The sequence below is a fragment of the Danio rerio genome, chromosome 2 (assembly GCF_052040795.2).
Source record: "Danio rerio strain M-AB ecotype USA chromosome 2, GRCz13ab, whole genome shotgun sequence".
Taxonomy (NCBI): Eukaryota; Metazoa; Chordata; class Actinopteri; order Cypriniformes; family Danionidae; genus Danio; species Danio rerio.
The window spans coordinates 10,203,106-10,222,500 of NC_141022.1; the positions used below are offsets into that span (position 1 = coordinate 10,203,106).

General features: G+C 34.3%; 1 protein-coding gene across 1 annotated transcript in view; it reads left to right on the top strand.

Annotated features, from left to right (window-relative positions):
* The window catches only part of gipc2 (GIPC PDZ domain containing family, member 2), a 32,193-nt gene that overhangs the window by 4,734 nt on the left and 8,064 nt on the right, over positions 1–19,395 (top strand). Inside the window, 1 exon segment of the mRNA NM_200930.1 lies at positions 16,519–16,704. Within this exon segment, the coding sequence (NP_957224.1) occupies positions 16,519–16,704 (186 nt within the window).

Sequence of the window (19,395 nt, forward strand, 5' to 3'; positions counted from 1 at the left end):
TCGAGGATATTACAAGCTCAGGGCTCTCTCCCGGGAAAGCATGCTAAATATGCTTATTGATTGTCAGCTAAGTGTGAACTCTTGAAACAGCATTTAAAGGAGAGTTTTTTCTTAATATTTGATTTTTTGCACTCTCAAATTCTAAATTTTTAAATAGTCATATCTCAGCTTAATATCTAATTCTATTCTTAAAATACATCAATGGAAAGATTATTTATTGATCTTTCATGTGATATAGATGAATCTCAAGATTAAAAAACTGCCACCCATATGACTTGTTTTGTGTGTCCATGGTTGAGAACCACTAAAATCCAAGAAATTAGCATTTGCAGCTACCATTAATCATTTACTTGTTCAAATAGAGGGTGCACTGATGATAATATAGAAGCATTGCAGGTCCCCATAGGAAGTCCCTCATGTCCTGTTACAGTGGGCACAACCCTAATGATAATATGTTGTGGCCTCCACATGGAAGGAGGGAACACGGTCGAGTGCATTGAGTGTTCCATTTGTTGTCTGTTGCGAGATGCATCAACTATATTTGAGTATTTTTTTTTTTATAACCAATGAAATGGCTATTTAGCAGGGTTAAGGATATGATTAACCTTTTGAAAGCCTTCATGTTGTAATGGGTTGTTTGGCATATATCATAGAGCATATACTGTACCACATTCAGCCCTTCACCACGTTGAAAATGAAGTGTATCCGGTTAAAATGGCAGTGGCAGTTAGGTTAGAAGGCTCTTTGTTTGTGAACAACATTCATTACCATGCGATGCAAAATGAATGTGATAATAAGACTCCCTTTGTCGTAACTAGCAGACCAAAGCCAGGCTTATACCATCATTGTTATCCCACAAAGATGGTTTAAAGGAACACATCACTTTTTTTTTTTTTGGAAATAGTCTCATTTTATAAATATTCTAGAGTTTAAAATGATTCAACTTATTTTAAATTCATTTAACTGTTTTCTGTTTCTGGCCAGAGCCACTTTTAGCTTAGCTTAGCATAGATAATTAAATCAGATTAGACCATTAGCATCTCACTCAAAAAATGACAATGGCAAGGATATTACGCAGCTCTGTTATCTAGTTGCGTAAGTGGGACTATTTTTAGGTGCTGCATCATATATTGCACCTGCTGCAGCCATGGTATGGCAGCAAAGCCCCTTGATTATTAGACCAGAATGAGAGCAGTTTAGGGCTGTTTGATTTGGGGGAAATATCTGTGTTTTATTTATTTTTGACATATTGCGATTTCCATTTGATTTGTGATTTAATTTTGTAGTCAACCTTCAGCTCAATGTTCTGTATCGTAGCTTATTACTGCTAAAATGCAGTGAGTGTTAGTTAAAAAAAGAATCTGCAAAGATTTTAACTAACTCCAACTTTTATTGAAACTTTTATTGTATTTCCTCATGCTGTGGCAACAATTCTGCAATAGCTCTTACAAATGTCTTGTTTTTGTTCATTGTCTGTGGCTTTGAATCCAAAATATTCTTATGATACCGACATGCTGTTTTTCTTTGATATGAGTTCGCCTTACAATGCTTCTGAAGCAGCAGATGACATCATCCCACTTGTCCACACCTTCCTGTTTGTCTTATTGTGGGCTTTTCGTTTAGTTAGGTTGCACAATTGTGATTGGGCAGAACAAAAGTCTGCTCACTCAGTTGGCTAGTAAGTGTGTCACACTAGATAGCAGTCATACATTTGCTCTGGGTGGAGGAAATTATATAGTACACAGATATTTCATATCGCAGCCTCTTGCGATTTAGCTAATCGCAACATTTCAAATTTTGATTGCGATTCAGTTTTGCTTAATCACACAGTAGAGCCCTGCATTTGAGCACGAGCATGATGGGGCCCGACTATTTTATGCCCTTCGGGCCGAACTTCAGGCCAATTTTCACATCATAGCTAGCATGCATATCGGACTTCTGGCAACGTACAATAGAGAACATAAAGAGAAAAATTGTCAATGGTGAACTTAAAACTGTGAAAAACGCTAGAGGAAGGGCAAACTACTGGTCAACTTCTTAAATTGTGACAACTTTACATGATGAGCCAACTGGTAATGCACAACTTGTAAATCCACGGGCGACAGGATTTTATTCCAATTATGCACAAATCCAGCACCGCTCCGCCTCATCATCTCTTATTCTTATTATTTTAGTCTCAAGAAACACTGATGCTTGCTATCTTAGGCTACATTAATTAAGAGCAGACAAATCAGATGAAAAATCAGACGCTTAAGTTGTAATCTTTAAAATTATGACACATAATAATAAAATTTGCAAATATATGACAGAGGATTGAGGTAGTGAAGCATAATTAAATCCTTATTGTCCACTGACCGCAAGAAAATCATCCACCCGCACAGTGGAGTAATGGAGGGTCTCATACAAAAATATAATTCGTAGCTCTATTTGTCTTGGAAAAAATATATTTTTAAAACAAATTTCGTATAATTTGTCTCTTAGTTTTTATTTTTATTTTTGTTGGTCAGTTATCTACTAGAAAAAATAGAAGAATGAATAACATTTGAGGTGAAGTGCTTCAAAACAAGTCCGCTATATGATTCGGCACCAAAATACCAACTGGGTTGTCAAATAAAATAATAATCTAACCTAAATAAAATTAAAATTGTTTAAAACATCTTTAATGGTAGCGATTCCATGCGAGGAGGCTGAATTGTTCGTTGAAAGAGATAGGCTGGGCCTGATGAGCCTGCAGTCTCCACCCCGTGTGGGGGATTAATATTTGTCTCATTTTAGGCCTTTTGGCTAATGTCTCAATTAAGTTTAGCTGTTTTAACGAGCGTTTACTCATTTTAGACCTTGTATTAAACAATAGCTGTCTTAATTGTAAGTTTTAGTGTGCGGAAAAACTAAAAGCAAAACTAAATCCAATACATTTCTTTACGCATTTCCCACCATGCACGTGCATACACACTTTACACCTTTATTTATTCTATATTAAACACACCTTTATTTATTCTCATTCTTTTTTGCTTTGTCAATATATATTGTAGTGTATACTGTTTAATAATCAATTTAAATTATGTAATAAATAAATAAATTAAAGCTGCATTCATTTGCGCCCTCTAATGGTAGGTGTACGTGTCGTGAGCTGTACAGCTGCAGGTGCCACTGGGTTAAATTGAGTAAACTCACTGTGGACAACATACCGCTTAAATATTGATGTCACTTAAACTAAATCTTACAATTAAAAAAACAAGCAAAAAAAATGTTTCTCTAAATTATTCTGATAAAAAATTAAACGAAAAAAACATCAACTTTGTATTAAATACAAATATTTTAATGGCTGTAACAGTATAAGCTGTTTGGCGGTAGGGTTGTAACAATATACCGGTATGACGGTCTACCACGATTTGAACGTGCACGATTATCATACCATGAACAATTGCATATCAACGGTTTTAACCCTTAAAGACCGAGACAGCTGCCCGCGGCTTAAAATAAGTATTGCTCTTAAATGTTTAATAACTTTTGATCCGCTGATCCGATTCATACAATTCAAAGATTGGCATAAAGAAGAGAATCTCAGCTTTCCAGTGCTGTATCACATAACAGACTTTCGCGGACTTTCAGAGGCTCCGGAATCAGTGCATTTACGTCATCAAAATTTGACAACGCTGATTTGACAAAGAAACGCTCGTCACTGTGTCTCCTGACAAACCAGACATGATACATTGATGCATTGTCCCTCCTCCATGCCCAGATTGGTTCAAACTCGCTATATCACAACCAATAAGCATAGGTTTCGCTTTTGTTTGTGGACCAAACACTGAGCTTTTTGAACAACACGGAATGAGAGATAGGCATACATTTATGCGCAGCTAAATAAAACGCAAAAAAAAAAAAAGTTTTGCATGAAACAATTCTCATACTAAGTACTTTTGCATGCACAGCAGCACAGAAACATGACAAAACAGTGACACAGCAAAGACGAACTGCTGCTCTTGCTGTTTTCAAAAGACGCAAATGAAGGTGCAGCTGTTTGTCTGCATTGCAGACAACCATATCCAAATCCATATCCACAGACAACCATATCCATGCTGGCACATAAAACCTAAGGATGTTCCATATTGAATCTAGTTTTGTTATGTAACTATTTATAGTATAGTAAATATTTATATCTATTTTTTTACTGAGGATTTGCACCATGTTTATTTGGACTTTATTTGGACTTTGACACATTATTTATTATTTTCTTATTTTTTTATTTGTTCATTGTAAGTGGTGTTGTTTATAGTAACTAAAAATATATTATTTGGAAAAAGTCAAATTTGCTTCACTGTTCTATTATTTTGTAACATTTGTAACATACCGTATACCGCGAAACCGTCAAACCGTGGTATTTTTTTTAGACGATTATCATACCGTAAAAAATTCATACCGTTACAACCCTATTTGGCGGGGAAAAAAGCGGGCTTCGGTTCGGACTTGGACCAAAGATTTTGATGGGCCGGGCTACAGCCTGTGCGTCTTGGGCTGGGGCCAGGGTAGGGCTTAAATTTAAGGCCCATGCAGGGCTCTATCGCACAGTCCAAGTTTTTAGCCATATCGGCCTGAAAAATTGCAACTTTTCATTTTCCTTTGGTCTTAGTAAACAATGTAACTACAGACGACTAAAGCTTTAAATTTGTTAAATTATCAAAACCTCTTTTTTACTTAATTTAAGTTTGATGCTAATGGTCTAATCCGATTTAATGATCTATGCTATAAGCTAAGCAAAAATTGTTCCCGCCAGACCCGGAAAAAAAAAACTATATATAGTAAAGCTTCACCTGTAATATTGCTTGATTATGCATTTAATGCTGCTGCACATGTTGGAGTACGTGACTTCAATGAAGTGCTCTTTCATAGAGCTAACATGTCATTTGTTTAGCATTTGCATGCAGGTGCAGATGGCTGTGTTGTGTTCTCTGCTAAACAGCTTTCTATGTTTTGCAGGATCAGAAATGTAGAAGGTTTGATAGACTGTTTGTGTTTGTAGACCTAATTTAACTAATCTAAACTAAATATGAGCTCAGGGGGTCTTCGTTTATATGAATGGAAAGTTTTGCTAATGCTAAAGGAGTTAGCTGCCCCATGCTTTTACTAAAACTAAAAGAAAGCAATGATGATTACCATTTTGTTGGCATGATTTTAGAAGTATTTTACCAAAAGGTAGACTTCCACATGCCTATTTTCAGATTTAAAAAGCTGAATAGACAGCAGCAATGTTGATTGCTATCAGCCTTATCTGATGTGACAGGTAAACAAATATCTCAGTGTGTCGTCAGCAAATGCTTTCATGTACACTGAAATTGTGGCAGTTGCCTCCAGTCAGATAAGATTATACAGTAACAAGTTCTGCTATTCTGTGATCAACAAGCAGCTATTCGAGCAGAAATATGTACATCATTTTTAATCCTAAATATTTTACGATTCGGAATGTGATTTTTTACTTGTTTTACACTTTTTAATTATCAGAAAACTAAATGGATATTTTAGTATATTAAAAGCCCGAGATCTTTACATTTTCTTAGATGCTTAATCCTGTGCGCTTTCAGTTTTGTCATTTATCTGCTCGTCATATTATGTTGCAATACTTGTCATTCATACTGAGAACAGACTGACGCTGCAGTATTCCAGGTTGTTATAAGGAATATACTTTATTATTTATGTTGTAATGTGCCCGTCAAGTATGAACTTGCTGTTAGCTGAAAGGAGTGTAAGCACAACACAATTTGTGTCGCGCCTCTACTGTAACTTGTTCTGATGGCTATGTTGAAACTTTAGACGTCACTCTATTTTGAATAAACAGGTTTAGTCATATGGCTGTTAGATGGGTTCATTATTTTGATTGTAAGTCTAGAGGAAAAAAGCAGAGGATATATTGCAGAAATGTGGCATTCTTGAACCACAAAGGCATAGTTTTTTTATTATTATTTTCTTGATTGGTGTTTAGCAAGACCATTCATCATAGAATACAATACAACATAGGAAAAATTACAGACTGTCTTAGTTTTCTTCACTTCCCACTATTCCCTCAAAATAAAATAAATAAAATGTAGGAATTATAAACAAACACGTCCACTGAGAGAAAAATATTCTTTCAATAATAAATAAAAAAATAAATAAATAAAACAAATGATAAAAAATGAGCAAGTTTACAATAAAAGAGTAATATATATATATATATATATATATATATATATATATATATATATATATATATATATATATATGTATGTATATATATATATATGTATGTATGTATATATATATATATATATATATATATATATATATATATATATATATGTATATATATATATATATATATGTATGTATATATATATATATATATATATATATATATATATGTATGTATATATATATATATATATATATATATGTATGTATATATATATATATATATATATATATATATATATATATATATATATGTATGTATATATATATATATATATATATGTATATATATATATATATGTATATATATATATGTATATATATATATATATATATATATATATATATATATATATATATATATATGTATATATATATATATGTATATATATATATATATATATATATATATATATATATATATGTATGTATATATATATATATATATATATATATATATATATATATATATATATATATATATATATATATATAATCGAAAAGTTCACAATAAGGAGTCAATATTTCCTCTTTCCAATTAATTACTGTGTATTAGAACTGATATCATCTGAACAGGGTAAGCCTTTGATATAGTCTAAAACAGGGTTCCAGGTCTTGTGAAAAGATTTGAGAGATCCTGCAAGTAAACATCCTTATTTCTCAAGTTTTATGTAACTAAAGATTTCTCGGATCCACATGCCATGTGATGGAGGAATTACCTGTTTCCATTTAATAAGAATGCCTCGTCTAGCTAAAACAGTAGAAAAAGCAATAACCTGGCGAGATGCAACAGTCAAGTCAGCTCTCTCTGAAATCCCAAAAACGGCTGGGTCTAGATGTTAATAGATTTATTAAGTGTGTCAAAAACATTGAACCAGAAATATTTCAATTGAGGGCAACTCTTAGAACATAAGTAGATGGTTAGCAGGAGACAGCTTACAGCAATGACGGGCATCACTTCTATCAGGACAAAATGTAGCTAATTTGGCATCGGTTAAATGAGCTCTATGGAGCACCTTACATTGCATTAGGAGGTGTCTGGCGCATATAGAGGAGGAGTGGACCATCTTTAAAATATCTTCCCATTGTTCTTTCTGCAATATCAACACTAAGGTCATTTCCTAAGATTCTTTGAAAGAAACCATAGGATTTTCATTTAGTGTGTTTATTAAATTATAAATTGCTGATATTAAATGTTTCATGCTCGTATATAAACAAAAAGAATAGTCAAGAAGGTGTTCAGGAGACGGTTAGGAATGTGGGGAAACAATTTCTTAACAAAAGTGTCTGACCTAAAGGAAACGAAACAATTGACTGTTGGCGAGATGGTATTTAGTGGATAGAAATAAAAAAGATGCGAATACCCCGTCTTCATATAAATACTTTACCTTAACGAGTCTATTAGCTGCCCAGATGCGAAAAGTGTGATTAAAAGAAGATAATTTTATTGTTCAAAATAGGTATATGGATAGATGCTTTATGCAAGCCGTAATGCTTTCTGAATTAAACCCAAATTTTAATATTGTTAATGACTACCACCGCTGATAATTAATGGAAGCTGAGAGCTGATAACAGAGTGCATTTTGTTGACAATATCCCTGAGGGAACCCAGGGGGCACAACAAAGGCATAGTTTTTAATATTTTTTTCCAAACCTGAATGACAATTAAAAAAAAAAAATGTTTCAAAACAAGGTTAGTAAATGGAGTCCAATAAAAAAATTAATTAAGTAAAAAAAAAAAAGATAAAAATAGAACATTTTTGGGTGATAATATTAAATTCTTGTAACGGTTGTCATGTTTGGTTTGCTAATATTTGTGAAAGCGTGTTAAAAGCAAAGTTGACACATATTTAGGGATTTTACTAGTATAATCCTCTTTATTTGTTGATATGATACCATGTTTTGGAAGATTGTAAATTCTTCATTTATCCCTCTAATGTTAATGGATACCTGTGGAAAATGTTGATGAGTCTTATTTTGCTGTTGTGAATGGATTTACACAGTAATGTTTAAGCTAGCTGGTTAATCAGTCATTGTAATGAATGATTTGATGATTCTTCATCATGTTTGTGTGTTGTTAAACTTTGCTGCTTCAGCAATTTTTGCTGTTAAACTGCACCTCAATTTGCTATCTGTAACCCTTTTTATTTTGGTCCAGTAAAAATGCTGCTTAATTTTTAGGCAATGTTCTTTCATTTATTAATTCATTAATTGATCATAATAGAGTAGTGAAGCGATGTTGTCAAAACCTAGAAGAGTCATTTCCATGTTATACTTTTGTGTAAAACAACATATGGTAAACATAACTTGAAATCTTTGTTTTTTAGGTTTGTTTAAAATGTACATTATGCACCAGTCACATTTTACAATACGTTTCATTAGTTAAAGTCCCCAAGAAATAAAAACTAACCGTATAATTGATTTTGTTAACTCACATTTCTAGTTTTCTGGTGAACAATTCATCTCTGCATGTCATTACGGAAAAAATAAATAGTTTACCTTTTTAATCTTTCATTGAAATCTGAAAATGCACTTCCTGCTCTTTTTATTTTACATTTTTTAAGTTAAATTGTCAGATTATGTATATTCAATTCAATTCAGCTTTATTTGTATAGCGCTTTTACAATGTAGATTGTGTCAAAGCAGCTTCACATAAATGGTCATAGTAACTGGATCTCGTTAAAAGGGTTCAGTTTATAGTGTTTAAGTTCAGTTCAGTTTAGCTCAGTTCAGTGTGGTTTAAAGTCATTACTGAGAGTCCAAACACTGAAGAGCAAATTCATCGATGCACAGCTCTACCGATCATGAACCATGCGAGCGAGAGGAGACAGCGGAGAGGAAAAAAAACTTCACTGATAGGAGAGTGAAGAAAAAAAACCTTGAGAGAAACAAGACTCAGTTGGGCACGACCATTTTAATTTCTCCGTTGGCCAAAAGTCTTGTGCAGAGCTGCAGCGGTGGAGGCTGGAAGCTGGCCTCAGCGAAGACTCGTCTGTTCCTGGAGTGTCACTCGAATCAGTCTCATACTTTCCACTCCCCCATGACCATCAGCGCAGCAGAAGCTCAGGATACGGCCTGGTCCCAGATATGGAAACCTTGGGATCATCTCGTCGCTGGTCTTGGATCCAATCAGTGACTCCGCATAATCTGAGGACCTCGGGATGAGTTTCCCCAGGTGGAAATGGAGAAAAAAAAAGAGAGAATTAGCGTAGCTGCTGTTCATAGTGTATATAAGCAAGATCCAGAAATATATAATAATATATCTTAGGAATTGAGTTCGGCTAACATATTTAACCACACACCTCCAACTGTCTGTTTTGACAACAAACAGAAATTGTGAGCAGGGGTCCGTTCTTCGTACCTCGCTTAAATGATCTAAGATGATTTGACAAATCCTGGATCTTTTCATCTTGATAACTGATCTCTCGCTAATTTGGTTCTTCAAACAAGTTCCCGAATCAGATTAGAATGTCTGGATAAACTGATCTGAGATCGCTGCGTGTGTTGTGAAGGACAGATCTATCGATCCTCGAAATCATGATCAGCAATGCAACGATTGGCTGACGGCACAGCAGCGTAATGACATCATCTGATTAATATTCAATTATCCATGCGAGCAAAATTACATCAAATTAACTGGTTGTTTACAAAAGCATTTTGATAGTGGTAAAGGCATCTGCAACTTTTGTGAAGCATCAAATCACCGGCATATTAACTATCAAAAGATGTTTATGACTGCATAAATGTATTATTGCTTTAAAAGAGTCACATATTGTGCATTTCTATTATACACAATTTGTACTAAAGTGATCTAAAAAGTTCATATCAATAAGTTTTCTCTTTGCACCACCAGGTGGCAATCTTTGTACTTTCATTTCGAGAGTGCAGATTGCATAGGTTTTATTAATATGTATAACTTTATTTATTTTATTAATGACTATAACTTTATATATATATATATATATATATATATATATATATATATATATATATATATATATATATATATATATATATATATATATATATATATATATATATATATATATATATATATATATATAGTTTAAAAATATTTACTCTTTTTCCCAAGTGTTTATAACTACTACTGTAAGAAAATATCAGAATTCGGAACATACTTTCTGTATTATCTTTGCTTGAACTGACCCGATCTAATCCTGTTTATATGAATTGAACCTGCTCCCGATCAGGTTTAAGCTAGCAGAACTGTTGCTATGACAACAACTCTCGGATCAGCTTTGGAGAACGAAACGATCCTGGATCGTGTCAAATCGTCAATATCCAAATCCAGCTAACTGAGTAATCCACGTACGAAGAACGGACCCCAGGAGGAGTCTGTTAGGTTGTTATTTTCCTGATCTTTCTGAATGAAATGCGTACTTTACTACATCCATTCAGCCCACAGTATATAGAAATACATAATAAATTGCTTCATCTTCATCTTGTCCCAACACAATTCAACAGCGTGGAACCCAGCATTTATTACAGTGTTCAACCAAAAAAATGGTTATTTGTCCCACAATCCCACTTTATTTCCTCAGAAGTGTTGTAATAAGTGGCTACAATCCTGTATTGGCTAACAACGTTGTTTTGAAAAGCCAAGTCGGTTTACTGTTTGTCTCTGGAATGCTACTCTGAAAAGGTCGGCCTGTTGCAATCCTTTCAGTGGGTGTGCCTCATATTAAAGGTGAAATGGTTGCCAGTTGAGGGAGGCTTTCTCACACAATGTGGGCGGGTACGTCAGAGAGTTAGCCGCTGAGGATGTGCCATGTCTCAGAAAACGTGCGAGGTGTAAGAGGAAGCATGATGTCAGTCGCAGCCTTGGTAACACAGTGTAGGTGTCTGCGAATCCACCTACTAATATGGCAAGGATCCGCCTCCCAGCCTGTCAGGGGCAAAGCAAAGCTGGCCGTCTGTAGTAGGCAGTAACCCTCTCCTCCCCCCTTCTGTCCCTACGAAAGCTCCCCCTTAATCCCGGGCCTTTTGATAGGCTGCGGTAACCAGGGCAACGGTCTTGTATGCGTGTCAGCTGATGTGTGTCCAAAGTGCCCGCAGCGCACAGAAGGGGAAGAAAACAATTTGTCTTTGTTGGAGTGTCTGCCCCATCAAAGGTCGTTATAAACCGCTGATATGGACCGATCTCGTCCAATTGCGTCCAAAGTCCTTACCTAGAAAATATGTGTTTGAGAGCATGACATTCTTTCGTTTTATGATTTTCGGGGGTTCAGCCTGTATATAAAATCTGCTTTCTTATTTTGCCAGGTCTCATGTTTCCTCATTTATAGCAGGAAGTTTGACGGAAAAACATGAAGGCAGATTTTTAAGTGACTGACACCACGCACTGTAAAAAAAAGGCCTGAGACATACATCTAATACCCTGCATTGAACATGTACACATGGACATCACCTGTATTTTGTGTAACTGCAGGTTAACTATGTCAATATAAAGTAGCGTTAACTATTTAAAGGTATTAGTTATTAGATGATTAAAGTCATGGTAGCTAATAATCTTAACATTTCTGATATTGATTGTTATATATTATGTGCAACTTTTGTAAAACTTTCGTTTTGAAACGATAATTATTGTGAGAAGTATGGAGCTAATAATATGCCAAAACAATCTGAATTCGAATTGTGTTCATTTGAATTGTTTTTATATGCCGTTTAAAATTGTTTTGAATAAATTTTTTTTTAATTTTCATTCATTTTCTTTTCGGCTTAGTCCCTTCTTTTCGCCTTAGTCTTACATTTCAGATGTTCAATATCCAAATTATGAAATTCGAATTCAAACAGTTATTAACAGCATAAAAAAGTTCAGATTTATTAAATTACAATTGTCAATCATTCAAATTAAAACAATTCAAATTCGGATTGTTTTGGCATATTATTAGCTCCATACTATACTAATTAACTTGAGTTAAACTGATTCTACTGTAAAATACTGTACAATTTGAGGCAGTCGGTTTCAGACTTTGCTTGAGGGCTGCGGGTTGAAGCTAAATGTACCAAATTGTATTACATTAAATTTGCTAATTTATGTGTGTGTTATTAAAAAACAACCTGAAAACATTGTTTTAAAATTTATTAAATAATGATACAATATATATATATATATATATATATATATATATATATATATATTTTTTTTTTTTTTTTTTTTTTTTACATTTTATAATGAACTTATTGTAAAACATAAACTATCCCATTTGTAGCACAATGGAGCTCAATGCACTAGTTGAGCTGCTCCTGCCTTTGCCTTGATTTGCTCGCTGATGTCTTGTGCATTATCCTTCATCTGTCAAGTGACTATTTACATTTTAAAAGACTGATTAATTTTCACATTTAAATGAAACATTTCATTTCAGGTGGCTTTTTTGTAGCTCGTCAGTTAAACAAAGAAACAAAAGGTTACATTAAATTGTCAAAGGCATTCAGCCCAACTAACTCCTTATCATTCTCCTTCAATTTAGGCCAAACCAAAGGTTAACATGGGCCAACATTGGCCCGCAGGCCCTCCATTGGGCACCACTGTTGTAACAAATCATAAAATGGCAGTCACGGTACAGCCCTGTAAAATAACAGTACATTACTGGCAACTGCAGCTGCCAGTTGTTGTTTTTTTTACAGTGTGGGTCTGTGTGTACATTGGTTTTTGGGGTATGATGATCCTGTTGTTGGTTTATTATTTAAAAGTATCACATTTTATTTTTAATACAGGTGCTTTTTGTGTTCTTACGTTCTCTCTGTCTCGATCGATCAATCTCTGTCCATTCATTTCAGCAGATAATATAAGCTCATAATTTGGCCTAATAAACATATTTCTAAAAGTACTGCTGACATTTCAATCTGATCCAAACATAAAAATAAATAAAAATTGTAAAAAATCCCAGAAATGATGTGATATGGAATGAGACAAAGAGAAAATACTCAACTACTGAAATTGATTTAATATTTTGTACAAATGGGAATGACAGCTTCAAGTCTTGTACTTGCATTGCTTGTTCAGATGTGATTTTTTTGCTTGAACCACTGAAGGTACCCTGAAAATATTTTTTCTTTTTAAAAGATGTCTAATAGATGTCTAATTAACGTCTAAACAAAATCGTCTTGGCTAAAACATGGCTAAATTTGGGCTCTCAGTGAAAATCTAATAGATGTCTAAGAATAGGCCAAAACTAGTCTAGTCATCAAATAAACAGAAATGAATGACTACACATATAAAGTCTGTCTAATCTGTCTATTTGACGACTAGTCTAGTTTTGGGCTATTCATAGATCTCAATTAGATTTTCACTGACAGCCCAAGTTTAGCCTTGTTTTGGCCAAGCTGTCTACGTTTAGATTAGACGTCTATTAAGCACAAAATTGTTTGCTGGGTATGGTTTGTTTTTAGGATGTTTGATATTTTTCTGGACTTTGAACGAGTCAGGTTTTGTACCATGCTGTCCATGGAGGATGAGGGAGCTCTCCGATTTCATGTAAAATATTAAAATTGTTACATTGTTGCTCTTTGTTCTTGGTGCGGCTCGCTTCCACACGGCAAAGTTTCTAAACAGATCAAAAGAGCTAAAACAAGTCACGTGTGAGTAAACTCTCCTCACATTGGTCAGAGTTTCAGGGTTTATTTTGCAGAGTCCTGCTCAGCTGTCAGGGGGGGGGGGGGGTGGTGGTTTGGTGGTGTTTAACAAGGTGTGTGCGACATTTCTGAAAAGCGAAGAGGGATGCGGTGGGGAGGGGTGAGAAGGGTGCGTGACGTATTTGAGTACTGGGAGGGAAACGCTTGTTTGCGGGCATGCGGGAGTCTCTGTGCTTGGTTGGCAAAATTAGCCAAAATAAGCATCCCTAACAGGGTTCAACGCTGATCGGCCAGATCGGACCAGTGGTTCAGATTTTTACTTGCCCTGCCAATGTTTTCACTGTCCCTTCCAAAAAAAATGTTAATAGCTATTTCTTAGCCACAAATTAAAAAACTGAAAAATGTGTCAAAATTTTTGTAAATCTAGAATTTAAATATTTAAAAAATGTTAATAAATGTACAATGAGCAAAATTCAAAGTGCTTTGCAAACAAAAGCTGCAAAATGTGCAGGCGTTTTATTGCAAAACAAAAGATGGCTTGGCTGCCAAACTGACGTCAAACTGTACAAAACATGGACAAGTAGTCACAGGCAAATTCAACTTTAGTGACAGGGCATCAGTGGCCCAATCGGGCCAGTAACAATCCTGTCTACTGTCCCGAGCATCTCACACGCTGGCCCCGGGCCATCAGGCAGTCCTTATTGTTGAGCCCTGAAGGTACTCGAATCATTCCGAAAAATACCAAAAAGCTAAACTCAAATCAGACAATATTCTTTCAGTGGTTTAATCTGAATATTATCCATCTATAAGAATACACATAAAACAAAACAATGACTTTATTCAACAGCTTCTTCCCCTCGGTGTCAGTATATTGTGCATGTTCATGGGCATTGTGCAGTGACATATGCCCTTTCGCCTCTGATTGGTTCATGTGTGCACAAACGTATTTCCATAGCTTGAACCACTGAAGGTACCCTGAAAATATGTTTTGTTTTTAATAGATGTCTAATAGACGCCTAAACAAAATCGTCTTGGTTAAAACAAGGCTAAATTTGGGCTCTCAGTGAAAATCTAATAGACGTCTAAGAATAGGCCAAAACTAGACTGGTCATCAAATAAACAAAAATGAATGTCTACACATATAAAGTCTGTCTAATCTGTTTATTTGATGACTAGTCTAGTTTTGGGCTACTCTTAGATGTCTATTAGATTTCAACTGACAGCCCAAGTTTAGCCTTGTTTCAGCCAAGCTGTCTACGTTTAGATGTCTATTAAACCCAAAATTGTTTGCTGGGTATGGTCTGTTTTTTGGATGTTTTATATTTTTCTGGAATTTGAAGGAGTCAGGTTTTGTACCATGCTGTCTATGGAGGATGAGGGAGCTCTCCGATTTCATGTTATGAAAATATGTTATTTTTTACTGGAACAATATCTTTAATAATATAAACTGGACTCAAGTTTGGTCATTTCCTCAATTTTTTAATCACAAATAAGGCTAAAGAAATATCATTTAAATTACTTCATAGAGTTTATCCCACAAAAGTATTTCTACAAAAATTTAAAATTGATATTGAGTTAGAATGCTGTTTTTGCAAAAGCTTTAATGAAACTATTTCACATTTATTTTGGTCTTGCCAATATACTCGACTATTTTGGATCAATGTTGAAGCTTTTATTGCTCATAATATCTTAAAAACCTTTTCCTTATCTCATAAACATGTGATTTTGGGTTTTTATGTTAAGGATCGCTGTTACGTCCTTTTAGATGTTAATATTAAACTAGGAGTAGATGACAATAACATACATTAGTTTAATGTGTGTGACAAGCGGATGGAGAAAGAAATAAACTGAATCAAATAATCACTGCAATTATTTATTGCCCATATATCCAATGAAAACCAGTGAAAATATATTATACAGTGAAAGAAAAATATTTACAATGATTAAATAATGAATTACCTGGGGGGAGAGGAAGTAGTTGAATGTGCTTAAATCAAAGATTTTTAAAAGATGAAGGTTTTATCATAAATTTTATTTTATTATTATGTAAATTTCACATACATAAATCCAAATTTTCCAAAAGCAAACCTCTCTTCATGGTGTTAGAAAAAGAGATTCAAATGTATATAAAAGTGATTTCCAAGTCTCAAAATAGAAAAGCAATTAAAACAATTAATATATGCTCCTCCTTTAACATTTTTACATAAAATGTTTGTATATATGCATTTCCTGTAAAAAAAAAAAAAAAAAAGTGCATTACTAACTCTTGTAAATAACTAAAATTATAAAATGTGTGATACATAATTGTATGTAATTTGATAATTATGTACCCTCTTCTCTGTTTTTTTTCTCTCTTCTCCTTTGTTTTTTTCACTTATTTTATTCTTGTTAAGAAATGTAAAGTGATTGTATTGTATTGTATTGTATAAGAAAACTGTACATGCTGGTTCTTGTTAATTAAAAAAAAAAACATTAAAATATTCATTAATGAAGATATTTTACATAAAATAGATTACTGATTACTGTTCTTAAATGGTTCACTTACTCAAAATTAACCATTTAAGAACAGTAATCTAGTACATTTACTCAATATTTTGTGCTCTTACCACAGTCAGAATTCGTACATCCGTTTAGTTTTGTGCTCTGTAAATGACCATGTTCCTATTAAAGCATTTTGTTTCCATTTTATTGTGACAGATCCTGTTTTGCACTCTTAACACTCACAAAATTGATATGGAAAAGCTGCTGGGAGGGCAGATAGGACTGGAGGACTTCATCTTCGCTCACATAAAAGGGATCAAAAAGGAGATGGACGTGTACAAATCGGAGGAGGCACTTGGGCTCACAATTACAGACAATGGAGCTGGATATGCCTTCATAAAGGTACTGCAGACTCACAATGAAGCTGGCGCATGGTGATATTATGGGATCTCACCTCTACTTTAGCAGTTCATTTCATTTTCCAAGTGTAGAGCATGATAGTACTAACACTGCTTTTGTAGACAATGAAGATTTGCATGCTTTTGAAAGTAAACAAATCCAGTGGCTGCAGAGTATTTCGTTGCTTGTGTACATTTAAAACAGTGTGTATGCTTTTTGTCTGACGCAGTGCTTCGGGTTGACGAAAGTCAATAAATTAATGTCATTTAGAAAGGTGCCACCACCATGTGATAAAAGATTTCATAACACTGAACTCTGGGTTTGTCTGGAAGGCACTTATTTTAGCTAGTTGCCAAGGAAGTATTTTTCATTTGCATTATTAACTGATATAAAAGTAAATAATAAAAACTCTTTAGATGGATTTTTAAAACCTGCGCATATTCACAGGGTGCATTGATTCAATATGTTCTCTGATATCTACGTAGTTTGTATGTGGCTTAGCTAAGTTCAAATATTCTCCAGAGATGGTTTTATATATGTATAACTACAGAGAGATTTTGACCATAGTTGTGAATATTATTGAGCTTTGCATACTCTCAGAGATGCACACACATACACATAGTGTGATGTACTCCGAAATGCACAAGTGCAAAACATATTTCATTTGTCAAAAATCAAAAAAAAAAAAAAAAAAAAAAAACTGGTAGATTCTTTGTCAAATCACAATCGTTTCAATTAAAGGTATGAAAGTAAGGGTTTGTAAGTTTGACACCAAGTGGTTGAGCTAGGTATTGTACCCCTGATTCAAATCACACACAAAGTCAGGTTGCCAGATTGACCACCAACACAGGAGCGAGTCTGTCTATCAAGTCAGTTTTACTGCTGATTCAAATCATGTTCTAAATAAAAGCAAGGGCATGTAATAGAAGGAATATTTCCATAATGAAAGGAGTTTTTCTTCTAACCATTACCTAAAAATTGATATTTTAGAAACGGCTTCTAATTATTACAGCTGAAGAACATAAAACTGACAATGATCTCCTCAGGTATACCTAACGTGCTTTATTCAGTGTTAATAATGAATAATGTGAGTTTGAATGACATTTTACATGACATTTACTGCCATACTACTGAAAGCAGCAGCAGATCGTCACCTTAGAATTATAAGGTTCTATCTGAAATTTTTGTCAAAATTGAGTTATTCACATGTTCTTTTTAAATGGCAACTTATGTACATTATGTGATGTGTTTTTATAAGTTGTTTACATTTTAAGGCTTTTTATTTAAAAAACAAAAAAGGTGTATCTACAAAGTTGAACTCTAGCTTGGCTCTATAAGGTTCTGTCTGTGAGTCAATCAGCATTTTTAATGCACGCACGAGGACCAATCAGGATCCGTTTTCTTTGTCATTTTGCCGGACTGCTCCACTGACAGCAGGAAACACCAGAAGAACAAAATCACACAAAATCAGAGTCAATTAAATAATGTCACACCACACTAAATTGAAATGTATGTAAATGTGATGATTTAGAAGCATTTCTTGACACTGAGATTCATTCATTCATTCATTTTCTTTTCGACTTAGTCCCTTTATTAATCTGGGGTCGCCACAGCGGAATGAACCGCCAACTTATCCAGCATATGTTTTACACAGCGGATGCCCTTCCAGCTGCTACCCAACACTGGGAAACACCCATACACACTCAATCACACACATACACTATGGCCAATTTTAACTTATCCAATTTACCTGTACCGCATGTCTTTGGACTTGTGGGGGAAACCAGAGCACCCAGAGGAAACCCACGCAAACACAAGGAGAACATGCAAACCTTACAAAGAACGTTATAATTCTAAGGTGACGAGTTCAGCTCAGATCAAACCGTTTAAAATTGAACCTGAGAACTGTGACTCAGTGTAAACCTACACATATCAATGATTCAGTGTGTAAATGTATTCATATTAAAGAGGTTTAATATATATTAATTAGATTATAAACCTAACAATTTTGTTGGAAAGCAGTAAGTGCACTATTCTCTGCTTCTAAACGGCTGTATTTAAATTTCTGTTGTGTTTCGTCTGGTGCAAACAGCCAAATTGCTTATCACTGCAAATGTCGTCGCGTAGCATATTGTTAGAACACGCAATTACAATGTAATCTGCTTACCTAATGTTTACATTTGTAATATTTATATTATTTGCTAATTAATAACCACCTCATGTGGAACTCTGAATCTGCGTCTCATTTCAAAGTCTGTTACCATTCACCGGAGATCGCATTTCGGTCACAGACACATACATGTAGTTTGAGAGCCTTCCTGACTGAATTATTAAAATACAATGTTTTCCACCAAGGCAACCCTTGCAATATATTTGGCTAAACTGGCATACGGCGGGTTAATTGACCAAAACAAAGAAAGACGTTTCGGCACCATTTCAAAGCAGAATATCTGACTTTAACATCGTTTTACAGATAAACAAGAATGTTCACTTAGCATGTTTCTTAAATATCTGCAAACATATTATGGTATTTTTATGCATTAAAAGAGTTAAACTTTCATAGAGCACATTTGAAGAGGAGAAGAGGTTCACGTTAGGAGTGACTCGAGCGAGTGAGCTATCTGTAGGCATCTGAGCTATGTGTTGAGAATAAAATACAGGCTAAAATTTAATTTATATCTGACCAAAAAGGCT